The following is an 18,506-nucleotide window of genomic DNA, read 5'->3' on the forward strand; positions in this document are numbered from 1 at the left end:
TCCTTCTTAGGAAAGACTAGAAAACAATAGCATAGGAATAAAAAATATTATCAATCTTCTGTAGATCTAAACTTTTTAAGTTTTTTCTGGATATCCAAACCTTGCTGGTGTGCTTTCTCCCATTTGGAACATCAATTTTAACATTTTCCCCTGTGTTTTGTGCCCAAAGCCTCTCCACGTTTAAGTGTATTTAGAAAAGTTTCTAAAATAGTGGGTGAAAGGGCATCATATGCTATGTCGCCCATGGTTCCAGTTATTTTGATTAAATAATAAATACTTACATTCAATTATATAAATTTAAGGGTGGGTATATTTTGAGGAATTTTTCATTCTTGAAACTATGATATAACCTTCATTTGATTATGACAAATCTTCCCCTTATCAAAGGAGTTGAGCTAGGAGAAAAATAAAGTATTTCATTTCATATGAAAATTCCACCTTATGTTCTCCCAATCATCTAATTCCAACATTATAACCATAAGTGTAATTATCATGACCACAGGTTTCTTTTCCTATTTTTCTTCCTATTCAACATGCCACACCCTTTATTCACAAAACAGTTTTTATGCTCCCTACTACAGTGCCCTCATTGTATGCATATATTTTTGGTATCACAATAAATAACCTTTTTTTTTTTAAAGTACTGGGGTGCAAATACTGGGGGGTAGGCCAGAGGTGTGGGGGGGTAAGAGGATTCACCAGAGACAGAGTGGGGAGCAGAACAGGCAGATTGACTGAAATACACTGCTGAGGAGAGCAGCAGGTGAGACAGGAGAAGTCTGCTACACCATGTGGGTAGCTCCTGGCCTGGGATTGAACTCGTGCTGCATTGACTGGTGATAGATTAATAGCACTGATATTTTAACCCCTACACCACCAGAGTGGCCCAATAAATAATCTTTTATTATTGACCTTTATTTACATGACCAGAGGTCATGTTTCTTTGAACATCATCATTACCATTAACCATCTAATTGCCTTATTGATTAGTTGTAAATTAAAAATTGAACTAATTCCAGATGTAGTAGGTCACTGCACCCACATAGAAACCCTCTGTTGTTCTTACTCACGTGGCCATTCAGCAAAACTAGCAAGACAGGTGAGTCTAAAGAGTAGCTTATTAAATAATCAGTGAGCTGTTTTTCCTGGTGGGGATTACTAATATAAGAGTCGATCCTCTGGTAGTTAATCTCCAGGCGCAAGGGGTTAAGATGCAACCTATGAAGCTAATTGCAGCCACTGCAGCACGAGTTCGATCCCTAGCCAGGGAGCTACCCACATGACGCAGCAGACCTGGCCTGACTCACCCACTGCTCCCCTCAGCAGTGTATTTCAGTCAATCTGCCTGTTCTGTTCCCCTCTGTCTCTGGTGAATCCTCTCACTCCTCTTACCTCTGGCTTGTACCCCTGTTCTCGTATGCATAAATAAATAAATCTTCAAAAGCTGTAAAGTAATAACATGAAAAAAATAAAGAATATGGATAAGGGGTAACGATGACATCCAGCTCACTACTTATGATCCTGTATCATATGTTCAAATGGATGAATGTTTAATAAATGATTAATTTATACATTTTTTTATCCATATGATTTCTGACTACGAACTTCACATGTAGATTACTTTATATTTGCTGCAGTCACAGTAAAATAAGTAAAGTTAAATGACCTACAGCATGTCACTGTTGTAAGACTTTTAGTTAGCACTTTATACTGTTATAGTCATGAAGAAGGAACTGTTATAAACAAGTAATCAAGACAGAGATGTCTTTATAAAATGAAATTTTCATTTAATTAATGAATGTCCAGTTTTTAAGTAGCAGGAGATCAGCTAAGTTAAACCTAGTGCTTAGTGCATAGGACTCAGATGCTTCAGATGAAAACCCAACTTCTCGTCTGGATGGACCATGTCCTTGGGTATTCAATCATTTAATCTGTTTGTGTACCATGTTCTTCATCTGTAAAGTGAAGATACCTCCATTTCTTCAAATGGAGGTGTGAGGGCTAATATTGTGAAAACACTTGAACTATACTTGGCTCAAATTTCTAAAAATTAAAATCTATATTCACTTATTCACTTATAATATTATTCTATCTATTCTTGCTATTCTTGAAGGCTTCATATTTCACTCTGATGTTTTTACCATGATGGTCTAGAAATAATTTGAACGCTGATTTTTTTGGGCATAACTTTAAAATGAACATAGTTAGGTTCATAAAATGCCCACAAATACACTGAACATACTGAATTGATGCACCTCAGAGACAGGTCGGGACTTGACTTCCCAAACACTTTGATTATAAAGTGCACTTGACTTTTTTGGGGGACAACTTAAGGTTGAGATAGTGGGAATGAAGGCCATGGAAGTTTAAAGTGGAAATGGACCTTAGAAGCTGTGACTCCAGTGTCTGTCCTGCATAAAAGGTCCTTTCAGAGAATGTCCACACAGTTTCCTTTCTCATCATTTTAGTAACAGGGAAGTCAGTTGCACACAAGAAGTCTGTTCTATTTAATCTATGCCTCTCCCTTACCTGGTTCGATGAACTCAAATGTGCTTCATTGTAACAACAGGGATTGGCTCTTTTTCTTTACCTGGAGATAACACAATAATAAAGAGTTTCTTAAAAAAAGTTTGATTATAAAATAAAACATGCACACAGACTAAAAATAAAAATAAGGCTGGGTGATTTAAGGAGTGTATTTTGTAATTAAGCCAAGGTCAAGAATTACAACATTGCCCTCCATCTCAGGAGCTTAACTTAGTGCCTCATCCTAATTATGACCCTTCCCTGTCCCCCAATGTATCCACTCTCCTGAATTATGGTAACCACCTCCTTGTGTTTTAATAGTTAATTACCAAAAAGGATATCATTAGACAACATTGTTTAATTTGGGTAATTAAAATGTTTATATGTCTTTGAGTCTCTTTGAGTATTAGGCTCTCTTATGAAATATATTGTTAGATTCAAGTTCCTGGAATAAGTACCTAGACAATTGTCAGCCATTCTTCACATTGTGAGATCTTTAATTATATTTTTAGTTTCTACCCAGGCACACTCATGGTTTATCAAAGACCTGAGATTAGTGAGCTCAAAAGAAGACAAAGTTCCTCCTAAGCTCAGGATAAAGAAGTGTGGACATCTATGATCTATATACATTTAAAATAATGTAAGTTAGTAGATGAAAAACACTGATTCAATTTAAGCTTTGGGTCACATAAGGCCCCAGGAATCCATATTAGAAGTGCTGCTAAGTCAGGAATTACACTTAATGTAAGTTAATGCTGTAAATGCAACTATGAAAGTTTTCCCACTATGTTTGTTTGTTTTTATCTTTTTAAAAAAGATTTATTTATTTATGCATACAAGAACTGGGGTATAGGCCAGAGGTATGTGTGTGTGGGTGAGAGGATTCACCAGAGACAGAGTGGGGTACAGAATAGGAAGACTGACTGAAATACACTGCTGAGGGGAGCAGTGGGGAGACAGGAGAGGTCTGCTGTGCCATGTGCGTAGTTCCCTGGCCGGGGATCAAACTTGAGCTGAAGTGGCTGTAGACAGCTTCATAGGTTGTGTCTTAACCCCTTGTGCCACCAGGGAGGCCCTACTTTTATCTTTTTGGTTAACATTTTCTGTATTATACACCTTGGTTCACACATTTTAGAAATTATTTTAAATTTCATATAAAAGTGAATTTTTTATTCAAAATGATATAAGCATGTAAGCTTTGGAACAACCCAATGCCAAAAATAGATGACTGGATCAAGAAGATGTGGTACATATATACCATGGAATATTACTCAGCATTCAAAAAGATAAACACATGCAATTTGCAGCAACATGGATGGCACTGAAGGGATCATGCTCAGCGAAATAAGCCAAAAAGAAAAAGAAAATACCGGATGGTCTCACTCATAGCAGGAATCTAGAAAACTTAAATAAGGGACCAGGAAAATGAATATAAGAAAGTGAAAATCAAAATCAACAAAAAAACTATGAACCAGAGACACTTTTGGGGGTGGGGGGGGGGGGGAAGGATTGGGGTCAGAATGGGGCGTTTGCAATTGTATGGGGAATATAAAAATAAATTTAATATTTAAAAAAAAAAAAAAAAAAACAAAAAACAAAAAAACAAAATGATATAAGCATGAACTAAAGAAATATATAACTAAAGAGCTAAAGAATATAACTAAAGAAATATAAAACAAAACTGTTTTGTTTTATTTGAAATCAAATGCATTTCATTTTGTTTGAATGTCACTTTTATTTTTTTCATGATATGAATTTCAGTTTCTAAAAATGTGGCCTATGTTTACATTTCACTTTTCTTCAGTAAAACTTAGGACAATGAACCAACATTTTTGAAACATAATTTGAAAGTTTACAATGATGTGGAGAGAAAACGAGAACAATGACATTACATACTTTTAAAAATATTGTAAAATATATGAAAAGATTTTAAATGAATCATGTATTAATTTTAAAGTAAGAGGAATATTGCTGTAGCCATACAAAGTCAAAGCAAGGAGAGTCAATATAAAAATAGTTAAGACCCCAGACTCTGCCACTGTCTTAGCAAAACTCAGCCTCTTCCTCCTTGTGTTAACTTGAACAAACTGATTAGGTTTTTTTTTTTTTTTTTTTTGGTGGGACCCTCCAGTCTCGCAGCCCAGCGCTCAACCACTGCGCTACCAGGGGAGACCCAAACTGATTAGCTTTTTAAAGCCTCAGTTTCCTCATCTGTAAACAGTTGCTGTAATAACACCTGCTTTTTAGGGTAGATGTGAAGAGGATTAAATGATATGGAAAATATAAAATCATTCAGTATGACTCTTGGTACATAATGAATATTCAGACCTTTCAAAATCCACTAACTGCTCTTGTTGAAATTTAATATAATCCTCGTTCCTGAGAGGCCAGTAGTAACCAATTTTTTTCTATTTTACACTCCTTCCCCATTTTTCCGTTAATGTTAGACTGACCAGACGCTGCCTGAGATCTGTTTCCTACTCTGAGTCTTTTTTTCTATGGGAGAAAATATAGCAGAGAATACTCACCGCAGCAAAAACATTCGATTGCTTTTATGTTTCCTCCACATAGAACTCACAGTGGTCATGCTCTCATGGACTCCAAACATATGCATTTCCCATTAATATGAATCTTCCATTTTTTTGGTAATTCAGAAAAGTTCTTACTTGGCAAGTGAGCAAGTCTTGGAATTATGAGGTTTGCCACCAAAATGTTCAATACTAACACCCCAATCACATTTGCTTTGGATGCAACTGCTGAAGTAGCGTTTAATCAGTCTCTGTTGGGGGTGATGGGGCAAATGTAAATGTGCGAGTGCTGGAAGAGGTGATGGATTAGGTTACTTAAATGTATTTTTGATAGACTATTCACAGTCTTTCAGGGTATACTCAGACACATGTGGTGGTCATTTGCAAGTTGATTAAGCAAGGAGAGCACCATAATTGGTCTGTGTAGTTGGGAAGCATATGTGCAATTCCAGCAGGGAAGCATATGTACAACTCCAAGGGTTACCATGTTAATGTGGTGTAGACCTTGGGGACAGATGCTCACAGAGGTGATTAACAAATCTATGCCTATGACCAGAGGTTTCTCCAAACAGCAATTTTCAGAAAAATTCCCTTAAGACATTAAAGACTTTTTTTTTTTTTGGATTTTTTCCATGGAAACAATTCAGAGATGGTTTAATTTATGAATTATATCAAATATTTGGTGACTACAGCATAAACTCTATCTATACAAGATGAACACATTCAATTAAAATTTGCTTTCATCCAGAGATAAGATAGCAACCAATATGGAGAAAAACAGGCAATTACATAGATTTGTATTCACAGGAAAGAAGATAGTTGATTTTTCCAAAAATAATTAATGGAATAATTAATTCTAGGTTCATGGCCATATCATTGTTGTTCCATTAAAATGATTAAAAATGAACACCTTGGAGGTTACCCCTCAGGGAAGAACTGATTCATTATGGCTTCGTGCTGCCTGTTTGCTGTCACACTCTCCTTCCTGCTTGACCCTTGGGGACACGATGATCTTGAATTTTGTGTCCATCACACACTTTCTTAGGATATAACTTGTAACCTTTATTCATTCATACATTTAAAAAAATATTTATTTATTTATGCATACAAGAGCCGGGGTGTAGGCCAGAGATGTGGGAGTGGGGGGTCAGAGGATTCACCAGAGACAGAGTGGGAAGAGAAGGCAGACTGACTGAAATACACTGCTGAGGGGATCAGTGGATGGCCGGGGATTGAACTCATGCTGCCGAGGCTGCAGATTGCTTCCTAGTGTGGTGCTTTAACCCCTTGTGCCACCAGGGAGGCCCCACCTTTATTCATACATATATGTTTATGCCTAAACGCCACACATTTTGAAGTTGTGCTTTTTCTAAGCTTCCACAAAGGGTGTATTTCCTATGTTCCTTTGGAACTTTGTTTTTTCACTTTATTTTTGCTATTAAGCAGATTTTGCAATATAGTATGTGTAGATGTGGCTCATTTAATTCCACTGCTGCAGGATATTCTACTGTATGAATATTTTGCAACCATTTTGTCTTCTCTCATTCATGGTCATTTTTGCTGATTTTTTTGGCTTATATAAAGGATAAGTTATGATAAACTTTTTTTTTAAAGATTTATTTATGTATGCATATAACTGGGGTACAGACCAGACGTATGGGGGGGTGAGAGGATTCACCAGAGATAGAGTGGGGAAACAGGCAGATCTACTGAAATACACTGCTGAGGGGAGCAGCGGGCGAGACAGGCGAGGTCTGTTGCGCTATGTGGGTCAGCTCCCTGGCCGGGGATCGAACTCTTGCAGTAGTGGCTGCGGAGAGCTTCATAGTGCTGAGGCTTAACCCGCTGTGCCACCAGGGAGGCCCCGATTATGCTTTTTTTCTCTCCCCCTCCATCCCTTGCCCCCTTGCCCCATCTCCCTTGCCCCCTCACCACATCTCCCTCTTAACCTCTAATCTCGAATCCTCCAGGATTTTTGCTGATATCCCATAGTTTTGGAAGTGTTTTTCATTGTCAAATTGTGTTACATGACTATTATTTGATTTTAATTGTCCTGACTTCCTTGCTGCACATAATTCTTTCAAGTTGCCTCCATTACTGACCCCTGATTCCCTCCTTTCTTATGGGTGTGTAATACTCCACTGTGTGTAGGCACCACATTGCTTTGATCCATTTGTCTGTTGAAAGAGATTTAGGCTGCTCCCATGTCCCAGCTATTGTAAATAATGATGCATTAAATATTGTAGAACACATGATTTTTTTGGTGGTCTTGTTTTCTGTTTTCCAAAGAAGCCACACCAATTTGCATCCCCACCAACAGTGAATGAGAGTTCCTTTTTCACCACACTCTCACCAACATTTATGTAAGCCTGTGTACATAACGTCACTGTCCACAATTACCTTGCTATGTACATTAGGGCCATTGGAGGGTCATCAAGTATTGTACTAAGATTTTTGTCACTCCTCCAAGAGTTGATTTTGTTCCTTGAAGTTACATATCTGATGTGTAGCTTACACTGGGAGAAATAAAGCAGGATAGTGAATGTGACACAAACGTTAACATACTGGAGTAAAGCAGGTGGAAACTGATTAAAAAGTTGGTTATTTTTGGACTCTGAGCCAACTTTCTTTTAACCTTTTTATTCTTATAATTTCTAAACACATGCACACACACATATACATCTAAGGGATATTGTAAAAACTCTATAGTATAATCCAATGAAAGAAAACTAAGCTACCCTTTGCTTATTGTTTTTCTAGTCTCAGCCATTTTGTATATCTTAATGTACAATAATCTGAAGAGGTAGCTCCACTGTTTGTTTCACAATGGACATTTGCCATATTTTGTATAATCAAACACATTCAATAGATTTATTAAAAACATTTCTTTAATCATACTACAGAACAATTTAGACACAGCAAATTCACACAAAAATATGAGACTCTATGCTTTGAAAAGCTCACTAATGCCTTTTCCTCAAACATGTGCAAATAAAATGAGATAAGGCCATAATACTGATTTGGTCAGGTTTTGGAGGGAATTTAAAGAGTGGGTTAATGAGATTGGTAAGCACTTTTTCAGAGGAAGTGAGATTATAACTGAGTGCAGACAACTGAGTAGAGGCTTTAAGTGATAAATCAAATGTGTGTCAAGATTTGGGAGGCGTGCTTCTCACAAAGCCAACTTGATACTCATTTCCTGTACTGCCCCTATACCATTTTTACCCCTATACCATTCTCCTTTTTTCAGTATCAGTCCAACACTGTAAAGTGTGTATTGTATTTATGCTTTTCTCTTACCTTTGATAGCCTCATCTTCACTCAGATTCTTCACTTTTAGTAGGATTACACAACTGACAACTGTCAAATTACCCAAAAAATGAATTAAAAAACTCAAAGCAGTTGTCATTACAAAATTGGGGAACCACAGGAATCAGGCAGTGGTGAGGAAGACCATAGCTCCTTACTACACCCCAGGTTCAGCAATCAAATAAGAATGAAGGCATAGAGTGCCTCTGAAAAGACCAATCCAGGCCACTGAGAAGTGAGGGACAGTTCACTTGCAGAGAGGATTTTCATTCTCTGAAACAGGTATTTGTAGAGAAATTGGGTAGTTTATTCTCCAGCAGAGAACTTCAGATGTTGAATGTAGTTGAGAATAAAATAAAGTAAAAAAAAGGTGATGTCACTACATTTTTGTTTTGTCAAACGAGAGCATCAAGTTCTTTCAATAAGTTACTGTCTTCCACCACCATTATTCAATAAAAGAAAAAAAGTAGAAAGCAAAGCTCAGGAAGGTAGTATTAAGGAAAGAACAACTTTGTTTATTGGCTGTTTTGGATTTCAATTTATTTATTTCCCTCTCATTTTGTTCACCTCCTACTTATTTGCATATTCAGTACTTAGTGCAAGTCTTAATATATCTCAATACCCAAAAAATGTGCTTTGAATAAATGAATTGTTTTATCTTCTCATGTTAATAATCAATGTTATTTCCTAGCTCTTTTACTCTGATGATTCCCATCTAACTCAGGACTTTTCTACCACTTTCCTATACACAGCATTCTCTTTACAGCATTCTTTACATCTTTGTTTCTTAAAGAGTAGATCAGAGGGTTGAGGCCGGGTATGATGATTGTGTAAATGAGAGCAATGAACTTCCCCTCATTTTGGGATGTGCTATTATTCCGTGGCATCAAGTACATAGAAATAGCTGTTCCATAAAACAGAGCTACCACTGTGAGGTGGGAACCACATGTGTTGAGGATCTTACGCCATCTTGATGCTGACTTGATCTGCATCACAGCACGAGTGATAACTCCATATGAGGTGAAAATAAGTGATAGAGGTAATAGGAGAAATATGACTGAAAGAGCAGAGAAAACACTCTGGATTACTTTTGAATAGATACAAGCCATCTTGAACAAATCTGTTATCTCACAGAAAAAGTTATCTACATTTTGGTTCCCACATCTTGGCAACTGCAAAGTCAAGGAGCAAATAATCAAGGCACAGCCAAGACCACCTAACCAGGAAACCACCACCATCTTCCGGCAGAGCTGAGGGTGCATGATCACTGTGTAGTGAAGAGGTTGACACACGGCAGCATAACGGTCATAGGCCATCATAGCCAAGAGGAGACATTCTGTGGCTCCCAAGTCAAGGGCAAAGAAGGACTGCAGCATGCATCCTCCATATGTAATAGACTTTACTGGACTCCAAAGATTTATCAGCATCTGGGGGATGATGCTAGCTGTATAACAGAGATCCACAAAAGACAAATTGGATAAGAAGAAATACATGGGTGTATGGAGCTGGGGGTCTAGGTTAGAGACAAGAATAATGGTGGTGTTTCCTACCAGAGTCACTAGATAGAAGACAGAGACCACCACAGAGATGATGCCTTCCAGTTGGGGCCAGTCAGAAAATCCCAGAAGGATGAAGTCTGTTGTGGAACTTTTATTGCTTGTGTCCATTATTCCTTATGAAAAGCTAGGAGACAAAAACCATGGTAACAAAAAATTCCATCAGTATCAGAGAGACATAAAGACCTGTGAGGGCTGTCACAGGTATCCAAAACTCACTGATGGCATGCTTTCCCTGGGAACTCTCCTTTAACATTTTCCCTTTGATAGTGCTCAAAATTTCTCCATACTTAACCAAATCCAGATTTGTTCTAAAATTAATATATTAAATCCACTCATACTAAATTGCAAGTCACTGAAAAAGCTTTCTATGCTGTGCTATCCATTGTTCTATATATACATATATGGTTAAATAATAATATACAGTTTTTGAAGTGGTATATATTTTGAGAACTTGAACCTGCTTAAAACTGATAATAGCATCACATATAAGATCATGATAAACTTTTCCCTTATCAAAGGTGTTGAGGTAAAACATGAAATGATGTAGTTTCTTGGGATAAAATCCACCATTTGGTCATAGAACCACTTTCCATATTCAATCCACATTCTGCATCCGTCCATTATAATCCTAATCCCTATGACCACCAACCTCCTCCTCCTTATATCTTTCCTCCTTGTCAACATTGCAGGCCCTGTTATTTTGTATGAACTCTGGTCTTCATTGTTACATTGAGCTTTCACTTAAGCATGTGTTTTTGATGCCAGAAAATATAATAATTTCATTATTAACCTTTATTTACATGTTTGGAGGCCATGTTTTCCTTCAAATATCTCATGATTTTAGTACACTGTCTAATAGCCTAATTGATTTTGTACAGAGTTAAAAATTGAACTAAATCTAGAACTATTAAGTCACCACATACACATAACAATTACCTGTGCAGCTCCTACTCACCTGGCCATTCTGCAAAATTAGCAGGTAGGTAATTCCAAAGAGCAGCTCATTAAATAACCAGATTCTCTTGATGGAATTCACCAACTGTATCAGTGGATCCTCTGGTTGCTTTGAAACTCCACAGGAACATGACTTCACTTCAACTTTAAAGACAGAAATAAGGGATAAAGGGATATCCATCTCACCTTCATGGTTCTGTATCATATGATTAGTTAGATGGAATGTTTTATGTTTGAATTAATTTGCAAATTTTTAAAATAATGTCTTATTGAGGTAACATTGTGCTATACCATTTTATAAATCCAGGTGTGCATCATGAAAAATCAACATCTGGGGCCTCCCTCATGGTGCAGGGGGTTAAGCACAGCTCTTTGTAGCAGTCTGCAGCCTCTGCAGCACAAGTTCCATCCCTGGCCGGCCAGGGAGAAACCCTCATGGCGAGGCAGACCTCTCCTGTCTGCTCGCTGCTCCCCTCAGCAGTGTGTTTCGGTCAATCTGCCTGTTCTGTTCCCCCCTCTGTCTCTGGTGGATCCTCTCACCCCCTGCATCTCTGGCCTGTATCCCAGTTCTTGTATGCATAAATAAATAAATCTTAAAAAAAATCAACATCTGTATATATACTATATTAACTTCACCACTAGGAGTTCTGCTCTGTTCTTCACCATCCATTTGCTTTTCTTTACCTGACTGGCCCATTCCCCTTTGCTGTTCCCAGCTAGAAAGCAGTGTGCCCTTGGAGAACAATTTAACCTGTTTGTAGACCTGGTTCTTTATATGTTATTTTAAGATAATACTTCCCAGTGGGAAGGATGTGAAGTTTAATATTTGTGAAAACATTTGGATCTGTGGTAGGTTTACATTTACTTCTTCTGCAGTGTTGGTTCGATTCTCAGCCGGCCAGGGAGAAACCCACATGGGCACGGCAGAGCTCTCCTGTCTAGCTTGCTGCTAGACAGTCAGCAAGTATTTCGGTATTCTGCGGAAATTTCGGCAGTATTTCGGTCAGTTTTGCCTGTTCTGCTCCCCGCTCTGTCTCTGTTGAATCCTCTCATGCTCCCATGCCTCTGGCCTGTACCCCAGCTATTGTGTAAATAAAATAAATCTTAAAAAAAAATTAAAACACCTCCCTAGCTATGATTTCCTTTCATTTCTGCTTCTCACTTTGAATGTTGAGCTCAGATGCCTCTTTGTAACACCCAGACACCAGCTCTTTTTATTCTGTAAGTAACAGTGTAAGTCAATTAAGTTTTGTTATAAGTTAAACCATGGACACAGAGGGTCTCCCTGGTGGTGCAGCGGTTGAGCGTTGGGTTGCGAAGCTGTCTGCAGCCTCTGCAGTGCCGGTTCGATCCCTGGCCACTGGCAAGGGTCCCACATAGCGTGCAGACCTCTCCTGCCGCCCACTGCTCCCCTCAGCAGTGTACTTCGTCACTCTGCCTGCTCTGCTCTCCCCTCTGGCTTTGGTGAATTCTCTCACCCTCCCACGCTTCTGACTGTACCCAGTGCTTGCATAAATAAATAAATAAATCTTTAAAAAACAAACAAACAAACAAAAAACATGGACACAGAAAAAAAGAAATAAATATGGATGATAAGGTGCATATAGAAACTAACACCCAGGTCAAGAATTACAACATTAGGGCCTCCCTGGTAGCGCAAAGGGTTAAGACACAAACTGTGAAGCTCACTGCATCACTGCAGCCACTGCAGCACGAGTTCAATGCCTGGCCAGGGAGCTACCCACACGGCACAGCAGATCTCTCCTGTCCTACCCGCTGCTCCCCTCAGCAGTGTATTTCAGTAGATCCGCCAGCTCTGCTTCCCACTCTGTCTCTGGTGAGTCCTCTCACCCCCCACAACACAACTCTGGCTTGTACCCCAGTTCTTGTATGTATAAATAAATAAATCTTCAAAAAAAAAAAAGAATTACAACATTGTCTACCACCTAGGAGCTTCTCTTAGTGCCTCACCCCAATTATAACCCTTCCCAGTCCCCCAAGTATCCACTCTCCAGATTTATAGAGATCACCTCCTTGTATTTTAATAGCTAATTACCCAGAAGTGCATCTCTAGACAATATTGTTAGTTTGGCTCATGAACATGTTTATGTCTTTTAGTCTCTTATTTTTAGGATTAATTCTCAAATATACTGCTAGAACTTGGTTCTCAGACCCAGTGCCTAAACCACGGGCAGCTGCTCCTGACCCTGTGGAGTCTTGAAATTTAAAAGTGAGTGTGAGATTGAAAATGAGACGTAGAGCTTTTGTTAAAGAAAAAGATGTTCATAAAGATGTTCATTAAAGATGCTCATTAAATGTTACATTTAATTGCACTTAGTTTTTCATATTTAATGATATGAACACAATTTCCAATACCAGGATAATTTTACAGTTTACTATCTTCAGTGAAAAATAAGATAAATGGAGCCTCCCTGGTGGCGCAAGGGGTTAAGACACAATCTACGAAGATATCCGCAGCCACTGCAGCGTGAGTTCGATCCCCTAGCGGGCCAGGGAGCAACCCACATGGCACAGCAGACCTCTCCTGACTCACCCACTGCTCCCCTCAGCAGTGTATTTCAGTTGATCTGCCTGTTCTGTTCCCCACTCTATCTCTGGTGAATCCTCTAACCCCCCATACCTCTGGCCTGTACCCCAGTTCTTATATGCATAAATAAATAAATAAATATTAAAAAGAAAAAGAAAAATAAGATGAATGGACCAATCATATTTAAGCATAACTTGAGTCTATGTAATGATAGGGAGAGAAACATAGACACAGAATCTCACAGTTGTCTAACACTATGTATTTTTTATTAACTGCAAAGTTCTACATATTGCTGTGCTCCCACAAAGTCCAAGTATAAAGAAACAATATAGAAACAGGCAAGACCCCAGCCTTTAGAGTCAGACCAGCTGAGGTTATATTAGAGCAAAACCCAGCCACTCATTCCCTCACTGTGAACTTGAGCAAATGACTTAACTCCTTTCAGTATCAGTTCTCTGATCTGCAAATAATTATTCTAATATCACCTAAGGCTCTAAGGAAGATTAAATGTGTTATTAAATATAAACTATTATTAACATGACACTTGGCACAGAGAAAGCATCAGTAACTTCAAACACCACTCACTGCTGTTGTTGAAATTTAATGTGTTCCTCATTCCTGACAAAGAATTAATATATTGGTGTTTATAACTCATACAACTTTCCTATTTTTCCTTTCATGTTAGAATGAGGCTTATGCTATCTGAGATTTATGTCATGTAGGACATGTTTCTCCTTCATGTCTTTTTCTCAGGAGATGGCAGAAAATACTTACCAGAAGGCAAAAATATTACTGTATATTGTATTCATCAGAGTAGTAATCACAGCGTCTTCCTTGATGTAGTCCAGACACACTCATTTCCCATTAGGATCACCCTTCCTTTAATGGATAAATCAGAAAAATTATTACTCATCTCAGTACTGAGTCTCTGAAATATTGAATTAGCCACCAGTTTTTTATATTAAAACTGCAATTACATTTACCTTTGAATGCAAATGCTGAACTAAGATTTAATAGAAGTCTCTAATGAGGATGATGGAGCAAAATTAAAGGTGGGACTGGTGAGTGAGTTGATGAATTGGGTTTAATTAAAATGTATTCTTGCCAGGATATTTGTGGCATATGTGACCATCAGGCATATTTGTAGGGATATTTCTGCCTAATGAAACAGACAGTAGTATATGGTCTGTCTGTACTGCAGGAATCATTACCGGGTAGCAGGGAAGTATTTATGTACAAACCTAAAGGTTTCTGTGTTGATGGGATTTAGACCTTGGAGACTGGCACTGCACACAGGTGATTAAGAAATCTATGACTATTCAAGGATGCAAAATAATAATAATATGTCATTAATTTTTTAAAAAGGAGAAATCTATGACTATGATAGAGGTTTCTCCAAAAAACGTTTTATGAAAAATTCCCTTAACACATTAGGTTTCATGTTTTACTTTTATTTTTAGATTTCTTACATTAGAATTAACTTCAGAATAAATTGACTTATGTATTATATTAAATCTGCTATTGATGGTTGAAGATGTGAAAAATTATGTATAAAAGTAACACATTTAGGGCCTCTGCAGTGGGTTGAGTGCAGTGCTGTGAGGCTATCGGCAGTCTCTGCAGTGCCAGTTCGATTACCGGATGGCCAGGGCGTGTCCCACATGGCGCAGCAGGCCTCTCCTGTTGCCCCCGCTGCTCCGCTCAGCAGTGTATTTCATCAGTCTGCCTGTTCTTTTCCCGCTCTGTCTCTGGTGAATCCTTTCACCCTCCCGCGCCTCTGGCCTGTACCCCAGTTCTTGTATAAAAATAAATAAATCTTTAAAAAAGCAACACATTTAATTTTCATTTGATCTATTGAACAGGTACAATATCAATACTTTGGAAAAATACAAGCAATTACCTAGAAGTTGAGTCTACAAGAGGGAAAATATTTAACTTTAAATAATTATAGAGTAATCATAATTCTAGATTCATGAGCCACATCATCAATATTTCATTTTCAATGAATTAAAAATAGCACCTTGAGGAAAAGGACACTTATTCCCTGTTGGTGGGAATGCAAACTGGTACAGCCTCTATGGAAAATGGTATGGCTATTCCTTGAACAACTAAAAATGGAAATACTATATAATCCAGCAATTCCACTTATAGGTATCAATATTTATCTGAAGAACATGAAAACACTAATATGAAAAGACTTATACACCCATATACTCATAAGAGCATTATTCATAATATCCCAGGCAAGCAATCAACCTAAATGCCCATCAACAGATAATTGAATAAAGAAATTCTGATATATAGACTTAATGGAATACTCTTCAACTGTTAAAAATGATGAAATATTGCCTTTTGGGAAAATATGAATGGATCTTGAGGTGATTAAGCTTAGCAAAATAAGTTAGAAAATGAAAGACAATTATGGGATGGTTTCACTCATCTGTGTAGTATAATAACCAAGGAAAACAAACTAGAAAAACACAAAAATCCCCTGGACTCTGAAAAGTATGATGGTTATCAGATTGGGCAGGAGGGAAAATGGCAGAAGGGGGTAGAGGAAGTAACATGAGAGTGGGCATTGAAACTTTGGTGGGGTGGCAGGAGAAACAAGTGCATATGTTGAAGTATGAAGTTGAATTCTCCAAATTATGTAGTTTTGTAAATGAATGGCAAATAATACAATTTGATCAGAAAAAATAATACCATGAATACCCTGAGCTTACAATCAGTTCAATAATTTACTTGGAAACTTACTAGTTAGAGCTTCCTATATCATTTTTTATTCTCTTTTCTTTCTGGTGTCCAGGAAATGATAATCTTGAATTTTGTGTTCAATACACACTGTCTAGGATATAATTTATATATTAGCATACATACCTACTTAGCATGCTTTTTAAAAAAGATTTTATTTATTTATTTAAAGATTTATTTATTTATGTATACAAGAGCTGGAGTAAAGGCCAGAGATGTGTGTGTGTGTGGAGAGGGTTAGTGAGAGGATTTAACAGAGACAGAGTGGGGAACAGAACAGGCAGATTGACTGAAGTACACTGCTGAGGGGAGCAGCGCGCAAGTCAGGAGAGGTCTGCTCTGCCATGTGGGTAGCTCCTTGGTGGGGATTGAACTCATGCTGCAGTGGCTGCAGAAAGTTTCATAGGTTGTGTCTTAACCCCTTGCACCACCAGGGAGCCCCAAGAACTATCAAATTTTATTAAAAAGCCTTAAAGAAGTACTCAGTAAATAAAGCTATAGCTCATGTGTAATGGCATACTGTACATTGATGACCACTTTAAGTACTTAACACTCTCATCACCTCATATACTTACCTTTTTTTTTTTTGTGGTGGTCTCTTAGCAACTTTTAAGTATCTAATGAGCATTGTTAACTCCTCTCAACTTGTGACCATGAACTTCAGACCTAGGGTGCTTTATATTTATATTGTATTGTGGCCACTGTATTTCTACAAAATAAAGTAATACCTATAGTGTAACATAAGTATTTTAGTTAGAACTTTATAATGTTTAATTATAAAGAAGTTTATGATTAACAAGTAATGAGAGAGCTGTAGTATTTGTCAATTCAAAGAGTTTATTTATTTTAATTTCATTAGTGAGTATCCAGGATGTGACCTAACTTGAACATTGTGCTTAAGCTTGAAGACTGTAGACTCATGCTTTGAATCAAATCTCAAATTCACACTTAGAAGCAATATGTTGATGGGAAATTACTGAACATCTTTTTAGACAAGTTTCTTTATATATTAAGTGAAGATGGTAAAATATCCTTGTTTTCCAACCACTATGGGGAGCTGTGTGGAGATTTCTTGACCTACTAAACATAGAGCTTCCATAGGATCCAGCAATTCCACTCCTAGGTATTTACCCAAAGGACACAGAAACATCAATTCCAAAGAGCACCTGCACCCCTATGTTTATAGCAGCACTGTTTACAATAGCTAAGCTTTGGAAACAACCCAAATGCCCAAAAATAGATGACTGGATCAAGAAGATGTGGTACATATACACCATGGAATATTACTCAGCATTCAAAAAAGATAAACACATGCAATTTGCAGCAACATGGATGGCACTGGAAGGGATCATGCTCAGCGAAATAAGCCAAAAAGAAAAAGAAAAATACCGGATGGTCTCACTCATGGAAGGAATTTAGAAAACCCAAATAAGAGACCAGTAAAAAGACTAATCAATACAAAGTAAAAATCAAAATCAACAAGCAACTATAAACCAGAGACACACTATGGGGGTTGGGGGGATGGGAGGGGCGGGGAAAGGAAGGACTAGAGTCAAAATATAACCAAAATGAAAATGCATACATTATGCAAAGATGAAAAAAGATGTAAGAATTATATAAAATAAAATTTTTAAATAAAAAAGTTACTTTTTGTGAAGACATTTAGAACTGTAGTTTCATACTATTTTTAAATTAAAAATAGCATTATTAATTTATTACAGAGTTAAAAATTGAATCAAATCTAGACCCATTAGGTCCACATGTTTTGGTGGTGGGTCATACATCTGAAGAGTTATGAACCTGTGCCCCCAGATCATATACAGTGATGTAAACCATTGTTACCTCAATAAAAATAATGCAATTTAAAAAAAGAGAAAATTCCTCTGATGTCTTGGAGACCAGATATATGCATCGATAGGGAATGATGGCGTGAATATGCCTGAATTATTATACAAAAGCACATTTAAGAATATATCTCATCATTTTTCATTATGCAAAATGACAGCAAATGTAACACTAAGAACACAACTATCTGTTATGAAAAAAAGCATCAAGAGTACAGACTCATATTTTTCATAAATTGCATAGTTAAAAATCTTTCTGTTCATATGATAACTCTCTCTACCCATCATTCCATTGATTTTTAAAAAAGATTTATTCATTTATGCATAAAAGAACTGGGGTGTGAGCCAGAGGTGGAGGGGGTGAGAGGATTCACTGGAGACAGAGTGGGGAGCAGAACAGGCAGATCTACTGAAATACACTGCTGAAATACACTGCAGGCGATACAGGAGAGGTCTGCTGTGCCATGTGGGTCGCCTCCCTGGCTGG

General features: G+C 37.6%; 1 protein-coding gene across 1 annotated transcript; it reads right to left on the reverse strand.

Annotated features, from left to right (window-relative positions):
* Positions 1 to 9,021: 9,021 nt before the first annotated feature.
* On the reverse strand, positions 9,022 to 10,912 carry LOC119253553 (olfactory receptor 2W1-like). Its single transcript, XM_037521060.2, has 2 exons — positions 10,878 to 10,912; positions 9,022 to 10,046 (listed from the first exon to the last, which is right to left on the reverse strand). Exon 2 carries the CDS (start codon positions 10,028 to 10,030, stop codon positions 9,095 to 9,097), a length of 936 nt encoding a protein of 311 aa, XP_037376957.2. The 5' UTR covers positions 10,031 to 10,046; positions 10,878 to 10,912; the 3' UTR covers positions 9,022 to 9,094.
* Between the last annotated feature and the right edge of the window lie 7,594 nt (positions 10,913 to 18,506).

Source organism: Talpa occidentalis, unplaced genomic scaffold (genome assembly GCF_014898055.3).
Source record: "Talpa occidentalis isolate TD23 unplaced genomic scaffold, MPIMG_talOcc4v2.1 talOcc4.2, whole genome shotgun sequence".
NCBI classification, from domain to species: Eukaryota; Metazoa; Chordata; class Mammalia; order Eulipotyphla; family Talpidae; genus Talpa; species Talpa occidentalis.

Excerpts from the sequence above, each read along its gene's own strand:
- LOC119253553 (XM_037521060.2), bottom strand. The coding sequence starts at position 10,030 with ATGGACACAAGCAATAAAAGTTCCACAACAGACTTCATCCTTCTGGGA.